The sequence below is a fragment of the Cibotium barometz genome, chromosome 58 (assembly GCF_041138505.1).
Source record: "Cibotium barometz isolate CiBa-2024 chromosome 58, ASM4113850v1, whole genome shotgun sequence".
NCBI classification, from domain to species: Eukaryota; Viridiplantae; Streptophyta; class Polypodiopsida; order Cyatheales; family Cibotiaceae; genus Cibotium; species Cibotium barometz.
This window is the reverse complement of record NC_141103.1, coordinates 27,293,252-27,302,090: the sequence shown is the minus strand read 5'-3', so window position 1 is coordinate 27,302,090 and position 8,839 is coordinate 27,293,252. Positions and strand designations below refer to the sequence as shown.

The 8,839-nt window shown below is 38.3% G+C and overlaps 1 protein-coding gene across 1 annotated transcript; it reads left to right on the top strand.

The window, feature by feature from the left end:
• The first annotated feature begins 645 nt into the window (after positions 1 to 645).
• LOC147606099 ((R)-mandelonitrile beta-glucosyltransferase-like) lies at positions 646 to 3,180 on the top strand. The gene is made up of 2 exons (XM_086792823.1): positions 646 to 1,297; positions 1,861 to 3,180. The coding sequence occupies exons 1-2, from the start codon at positions 787 to 789 to the stop codon at positions 2,796 to 2,798; spliced, it is 1,449 nt and encodes a 482-aa protein (XP_086648949.1). The 5' UTR covers positions 646 to 786; the 3' UTR covers positions 2,799 to 3,180.
• Positions 3,181 to 8,839: the final 5,659 nt, after the last annotated feature.

Genomic DNA, 8,839 nt, shown 5'->3' with positions numbered 1-8,839 from the left:
ATATATATGTATGTATGTATGTATGTATATGTATGTATGTATGTATGTACATATATATTCATGTGTCTGTGTGTGCACGTGCACGTGCATATGTCTGTGAGATTGTGTGCATGTACACGTGCAAATGTGTGTGCATGTGCATCTAAGTGTGCCTATCGATGTGTGTGCACGTGTATTTGTGTATTTCAATGTTTGTATGCGTGTATATATATGTAAGTTTATATGCATGTATGTGTATGTGTGAGGTTAAGTAAGTGTGTACGTGTAAGTGTGCATATTTGTGTATGTGCACGTGCATGCGAGTGTGTGGATGTGTTTTTTTGTGTGCGTGTGTTTTTTTTTGTGTGCATGTGTGTGTGTGCGGTGAGTTGTGTGCATGCACATGCATGTGTTTATGTCGGCATAAGTAGAAGAGCTTAGAATGTCCTTTTTAAAAAAATCTCTCTCACATAGTCCCACGATAGGCAGGACCAAAAACTACTTGGTTGAAAGGTCCATATTTTAATGCGAAAGAAAATAATCTACCATTGATTAAACTCACAAATTGCGTTTTACTATAAAATGGTGACAAACCTTCGTATACTTTCAAATTGTAGTATTGTTTTCGTGCATATCCAAACCAAATCTCCTTTATATAAGTTAGCAAACCATATCAGTTTCCCTCTAAACAACCTGCTCTTTTGTGCAAATCTTTGGGCCGCTTGCAATTCATAGCACTCAATCTAATTTGGGGGAAATTAGGAAGCCATTTAATAGAAATTAGCATTGCTCCTCTCTTTGGCAATCATGGCAGGCACAATCAGTGTAAGCAAGCCGCATGCTTTGATTGTCTCTATACCAGCTCATAGCCACATCTATCCTATGCTACAGCTTGGGTTTAACTTGGTCTCTGCAGGTTTCATGGTAACCTTTGCTTGTCCTGAGCGTATCCATGCACATATGATGAGGCTGGGCCAAGACCGTTTGTGCCGACAAGGCCATGAAAGCGCAGATTTTCGCATAATTAAGATAGCAGATGGGCTCCCTGTGTATACAAAAAACGATAGGCCCCCAGCTGCCAGGTTTGGTGAAGCCATTGCAATGATTGAAGCTGCAGTGGAGTGTTTGATGGAGAGTTTTATGCAGGAACGGCCCCCTGTTAGCTGCATCATTTCTAACACCTTCCTCTTTGGGATGCAAGACATAGCCAATAAGTTCTCAGTCCCCAAAATTGACTTCTTTCCCTCTGCAGCAGCCCTGTTTGCAATCGACATACACTTCACCTCTTGCATAGCAGCTGGGGCTTCACCTTTACAAGGTAGTTAACAGCTCGAAAAGATGGTGTTATAATAACCCTTTGAGGAGGCGCTCAGATATGGAGCTTCTTCTAATCTAGAGAACATTGTTCTTTTAATTTATTACGTACTAGTTAAACCTTAAGACTCTACAATTAGCTTGTAAGCCTTAGTATTATGCAATCTTTGGAATTATAAGCTAGTAATCCTTGGGGTTTATGAGCTAGTAAACCTTAGGATTACACAAATTTAGATTGTGAGCGAGTAAACCTTAGGATTACTCAAAATTTCGATTATGAGCAAGTACAACCTTGGGATTCTGAGCTGGTAAACCTTAGGAATATGGGTTCTCCATAGTACACCTTAAGATCGCACAAAGTTTAGATTATGAGCTAGTAGAGGTTAGAGGTTATAGGACCTCTAGCAAACCTTGAGATTATACAAAATTATTAGCTAGTAAATCTTAGGATTATCCAATGTTTTCCCAAAAAAAAGGGATTATACAATCTTAGTATTCTAAGCTAGTAAACGTGGACTTTTCTTAAGAGCTGGTTTCTAAGCTACGTATATTGGGCGGTTTTTGCAGATCCCAAGGACGGTGAAGAGGCGCGTATCAAAGACATTCCAGGGCTTCCTTCATTGAAGAAGAGTGATTTAGCCAAGGAGCTATGGATCAATGATGTATCAGATGCTATGTACAGTATTCTTGTCCGGCCTTTTGAACGCATCCGAGAGTCCAAATTCATCCTTATCAACACATTCTACGAGCTAGAAAGCCAAGTTATAGATGCGCTGAGAGCAGACATGCTGCCCATCTGCCCTGTAGGACCCCTCCTCCCACCATCTTGCTTTAAGAACCCAAATAATCCAAAGCCTTTTGAAGCCCATGGTCTGCATGATGAAGCTGATGAGTGCATGAGGTGGCTAAGCAAACAAGAGGAAAAGTCGGTGGTGTATGTCTCCTTTGGTAGCTTTGTGGCTTTGTCAAAAGAAGAGATTAGAGAGTTGGCTTTGGGTCTAGAGGATAGCAAGAGGGCTTTTCTATGGGTTATCCATCACAAGGAGGAGATGGAGCTGGCAAATGTGCTCCCAGAGGGGTTCCTAGAGAGGACCAACGGGAGGGGCAAGCTGGTGACATGGGCGCCCCAAGTAAGAGTGCTTGCAGATGCAGCCATGGGGTTGTTCGTGAGCCACTGTGGATGGAACTCTACCATGGAGAGCCTGGCCATGGGTGTGCCTATAATAGGTTGGCCTGTGGAGCAAGATCAAGTTACCAACCTTCGCTTGATTGTGGAGAGATGGGGCGTAGGCATTGCTCTCGGGGATGGGCGTGCCCTCCATCGGGCCGCTATTAAGTCAGCTATCGACGGCGCCATGCAATCTACACGCCTCCATCAGCGTGCCCGCTCTGTCAGCGAGATTGCTCGCAATGCCACAGCCTCCTCCATGGATATGGCTACTGGATCCTCTACCGCCTCCTTTAGTGCCTTTGTTCATGCTCTTCAACCTAATATCCCACCATAGTTCAACACACCTCACCGCTTGACACTTACACCCACCCTATGTACTCTTGTTGGGAAAGGTGGATATATACCATCCTCTCAACAACCCATCCTCCTGTAGTCCCTAGGCATCGAACCCATTCCCCTATCTACTCTATTGGCATGCCTTTTCCTTGAGCTTGTTAGGCTATGTACACACTTTCCAAAATGGGATTCCAAGTAGTCTCACCCTCATAACATCTCAAACCCCTTTTCTTCATCATAGAAACCTTGTATTATGTTTTACATTACATGGTATGTGTTATGATAAACTATTATTCAATGATTTATATCTACATGTATGGAAACAATCATATTCACTCTACTCCCATATTCATTAATTAGTACCTACAAACAAGTAGGCACTAATTCAATGGAGTAAGGTTTAGACTAAGGTTCAAGTGTAAGGGTATGAACATTATAAAAAAAAACATGTAGTGAACGTTCAGTCTCTCTCTCTCTCTCTCTCTCTCTCTCTCTCTCTCTCTCTCTGACTTTTTTTTAGACAAGGTGATTGTGGGAAACTAGAATACGAACGACAAAAAAAGAAGAAGTTGTTTTCTCTCTCTCGGTTTCCTTTGTTATGTAGGATCAATAAAAAATTTTAACGTCGTCGCTTTTTTTTGTATAGAAGATATATTACTAAAATTACTTTACAAATGGCCACATGGTCGCCATGTGATGTACTAGCTTTCCCTCACTAATTACTCTGAACCACAAGTGTAGCTTGGAGTACCCTCATCCAATATATAGTCGCGTCATTCTCCTCCAACTGGCCATAAAGGAAGAGACTTGCCACAATAGTAGCCCTATTATACGACCTATGTGAGTTGTAATACCCACTTTTCATCAAATATGAAGGCATTCCTAGTTAACCAGATATGCCACAAACTTGTCCACCTGAAAAATGAAAGAAAACTGAATATTTTGGGTTATCCAGCCCATTCGAACACTTGACAAAATCCAATCTTTAATCTTTACGGGCCTATCTGTCCATGGAATCCATACATGAGAAAGGAGATCCCACACGTTCTTTGCCACCCGGACAAATTAAAAGGAGATCCCACACGTTCTTTGCCACCCGGACAAATTAAAAAACGTGGGCATGTTTCCAAGCATGTAGTACAAAACACACGATTACCGAAAGCAACCCGCGCTACTTTCAACTGGTCCCCCAATGGTAGGCATTCAACTAACATGCGTCATAGGAATACCTTCCCTTGATATGGAATCTTAGACCACCAGCCTTCTAAGATTACTTCCTTCCACTTGGCCCTACTTATCCTGATGTTTCATACCTTATTAGCCTTCTTAGTGTACACTGGAAAATATCCTAAGGCTTTTTAAATGCCCAATCTAACCAAAGTTGCTGATCCTCCAACTAAGAAATATCACCAAATGGTGTAAGGCATGCCCTCACCTTCTCCCATAACTGTACATATCCACGTGGAACCTGAAAATATTGACGGATTTTTTGAAAAGACAATAAGCGATCTCTACGTGGCAACAAAGCATCCATAGTTCTCACTAGTCCTAATCGAGAAATTCTGGCCGCTCAACAAGTTTGTCAGGCCACTCCTCCAGAAGTCGTGAAGTAGCCAACACCTCATCGGCCCCATAGAATTCAACTATGCTGATTTGAAGGCTTCCAGTGTGCCAACACCTCCTTCCATGAGATCATCAAATGAGAAAGGAGAGGTGAAGCCACCTGTTTTGGGAACCATTCTCCACATCCCACCATGTACCATCAATCCTAGTATTACCATGCACAAGTGCGACCTCTTCTATATGAAGACCTTAGCCATTACCACCCATGGCTCTTGAGATACACACATATCTTGCAATAAAGGCCATCTCCCATCGACCATATGTAATCTGACATCTAATAGGGCTGCCTCTCCACTCCTCTTCGAAGTAGTAACACGTTCCCAAGAAATCCACATTTGACCTAGCTTATTTTTTGCTCTTTTCCATAGCATAAATCTAATTGGTTGTTGATGATGCAAAGCTTTGCCTGTCCATGGCAATAAAGTCAAGAAAAAAGATATCATGCTAATCATAATGGATTGTGGTACTTTGAGCCGAACATGCATAGGTCAACCATGAGATTTTCAATACACAAAATTATCATTTATCCTTATAGAAATCCATGTCAACAAAGCCTATGAATCAATATCAACTCCAATCGGATAACCCAAGTGGTGTGTGATGCATCCCCTTTGTATGACCTGCCATTTCATCCCAAACCAAGAAAATCGCTCTCGATATAGCTTATTAGACAAATTTGAGCATATTAATGTGTATAACCTTGAAGAAAAACCAAAAGTATCCCAAGCAGCCATAACCTTCTGAACATTATCTATCTTTGAGCCTTAAGGAACATGAAAGAATCATTTGACAATGCCTAGCCAACCATCTACTCTCCGCTTGGAAGAGTAAGCCCTACAACTTCATCCTCCTCCTCCACTAGCTTATCTAGTCGAGATAAGATGGGATGTGTAATAATTGTAAACAAGAGGGTTAGGTGGGCATCCCTACCTGACTAGTCTCGTCAAATGAATGGGCTCAGTCACCCCACCATTAATCATAATCCTAGCCACTACATGTTGGCTAATAGTATAAATCAAAGAAGACATGCGAGGGCCAAATCCCATAGCCTACATAAGTTGTGAAAGAAAATACCAACTCACATGGACAATAAACATACAAGCCTAATCTTCTCCTAGCCACTACATGTTGGCTAATAGGATAAATCAAAGAAGACATGCGAGGGCCAAATCCCATAGCCTACATAAGTTGTGAAAGAAAATACCAACTCACATGGGAACTTTAGACAGTAAACATACAAGCCCAATCTTAGGCATGATATCTGTATTCTACACTTCTTGAAAAATAGAAGTGAGAGGGACTTTTAACTCATCAATATACTTTGTGAAAAGCTCATTAGGGAGCCCATCCCATCTTGGACTTTTCCCTCTAGGCAAATGCTTCAACACATCTTCCACCTTATTCGTAGAAATATCTCTTTTCAATTCATTTGTAGAAATGTTTGATACTTGGTGACAAACCAAGTGAAACAAAGACTCTCTAGCTACAATGACATCGATTTAGGAGATATGACGTCTTGCAGAACCAACAAATGGTGATAAAAGTCTATACACACATCTAGAACACAAGTAGGATCAGTAATCCTTTTCAATATCTAGCTGAATCATAACCACCTCTTGCCTCGAAGCCCTTGCATAATCAATTCCAATTTGTACATTTAGTATATTATGCAAAATATTCTAACCTTTAATAAATCCATATTGCCTTGGATGAATCAAAGTAGAAAGATATCGTTACAACCTATTGGCCAAGACCTTTGCAAATATCTTATACATGGACCTCATCAATGTGATTGGTCTCCATTGACCTAGATTAATTGGGGAATACTCCTTGTCTATCTTGCATCATCCTGACAATATTCTCATGTGCATGCTTTTGCTGCAAATGAGCAAAGAACGTATGTGATTGACAATTAGAATCCATTAGGGCATCCATTCGAGCCATAAGCTTATATCTCACATATTGATTCTCTCTCTCTCTCTCTCTCTGTGTCTCTCTCTCTCTCTCTCGTTGGAGGCCACAGCCTTGAATGGCTTTAGCTGTAGAGTCCACCTTTTATCGGTAATTACAAAGAAGCATCGGGACATGGACTTGAAAATTCAAAAAATAAAATGTCACATCATACGTGAAGTCCTAAGGTTAAATCATTTTTCTTCAACCTACTCATATGGTTTTACTACTATAACCAGCTAATTAATGAAAAAACAATGTTTGGGACCCATACTCATACTTTAGATAAACAACATATTTTGGCATGTCATGAGAATTAAGCCTTTTGGAGCATCTAAGGTTTAGGTATACTTCATGCTTCTAAAAATAATATTTTAAGCATGGTGTAACCTAGACACTAGCTTTATTTAAATTGTGTAACTTGACTAGTGTAGCTCTTATGTTTTTTCTTGATATAGGTTTATTGACACTCAATGGAGTCCACACCTTTCAATTTATGACCACGTTCATAAAACTTTTGTTCAATAATGTACATCTAAATGTATGGAAATAATCGTACTTTAGATAAAGTACATATTTTCCATGTCGTGGTGTCAATATTTTAGATCACAAAATCATGAGAATTATACATTTTGGAGCATCTAAGGTTTAGGGATACTTCAAGCTTCTACAAATAAGATTTCAAGCATGGTACAACATGGACACTCAGCTTTATTTAATGTGTAGCTTGACTAGTGTAGCTCTTATGTCTTTTATTGATATAAGTTTATTGTCCCTCAATGTAACCACATCTTTCAATTTACTACCATGTTCATTAAACTATTGGTCAATCATTTACATCTAAATGTATGGAAATAATCATGCTATATAAAGTACATATTTTCCAAGTCTTGGTGTCTACCTTTTAGATCACAAAATCATGAGAATTAAACACTTTGGAGCATCTAAGGTTTAGGGATACTTCAAGCTTCTACATATAAGATTCTAAGCATGATGGTGTAACATGGACACTAGGCTTTATTAAATTTGTTCAGTTTGTGTACTATATCTCTTATGTGTTTTCTTGATATAAGTTTATTGTTACTCAATGTAGTCCACATCTTTTAAAACATTACCACGTTCATACTCACAAATATTAAAGTTCTATGTCTTCCTTTACACTTTATTTTGAGAGGGGTTTTTGAGGATATGGTTCTAAGGTTTCCTTACTTTCCATGACATACAAAGTGTTGAGAGTAAGAATAAAGATTTTCACAATGCTAAAACGATAAGACCTCTTTATACAGTTTGCAAGAAATCTTGAATAGTGTGAAATTATGCAAATACTATAACAAAACAAATGTATGAAAATTGGTTGCATGGTAAATCATCCCCAAATTTTCCACCACATAGCATCAAAACAAATCAATTTTTCTTATCAATGATACAAGGATCCCACATAGCTTCAAAACAAATATATCTTTACAATGTTTTTAACCAAAACATTCATGCTGTTGGGTACTATTATAATGGTCAATCCACATTTTCTCATAATCAATTGCCAAAAAGGATTATGGTTCAAAACACTGTGTGCGGACAAAATAGGTAATATTTCTTGAAAATGAGAAACATTCGGCATCTTTCAAAGATTCCATAAAAAATGTTTAGTTTTTTACCTTTTTTTAAAAAGTGCTCTACGCATGCGTACAACATTGCCAAAAAACGATAATATTTTGGGCACTTTACACGTTTCTTACAAAAATTGACATGAAAAAAAAGACTTTGTTTTGCTTACTTTTTGAGATTATAATTGAGAATACATCAATAAGTTTTCAAAAAACATGCCAAAATAGAGACAATGCTTATTATTTCCATCTTCAATCCATTTAAAAAATGATACAATTGTAAAAAGAAGCTATTTTTCTTAACATATAGCTTATGGCATAGTTATGGTTCCTTATAATCATTGCTACACCATCACTAGTTGATGTGCCTTTCCCTCAGAAGGTAGATGAGGCATCCTCTTCTTCACTATCCACAAATATAGTTTTTTTCTTCTATGTGTACACTTGAAGCTTAGACTCCTTGGGTCATCTGCCATGTTAGCATGATTGATGATGTGCTACAGAGTGCAACTATAAAAAACTATTTATATGATTATATTACAAAACCGTTATCGTGATATAGTTATTATCTTAATTATAAAACCCTATTTTGGCTCTTGATGAGAGTAGTATTAGAATCCATTTTTAAGCTCTTGAGTATCACAATTTCTTAATTGATAATATATACTTTTTTAAAAAGAGTTTGTTATGTACAGATAAATTTTAAAATATCATGAATAAGCTATTTAAAAGTTGTCTAATTTTGAAAAATAATCACACTCAATTTTAAAGAAGATGTGTCCTTGATGTGACAAAAAGGGGGTTAAATGGTAATTTTAGTTATTAAAGAGTTTAGAAAGCATGAAAAAGCTCGCTCTTTAAG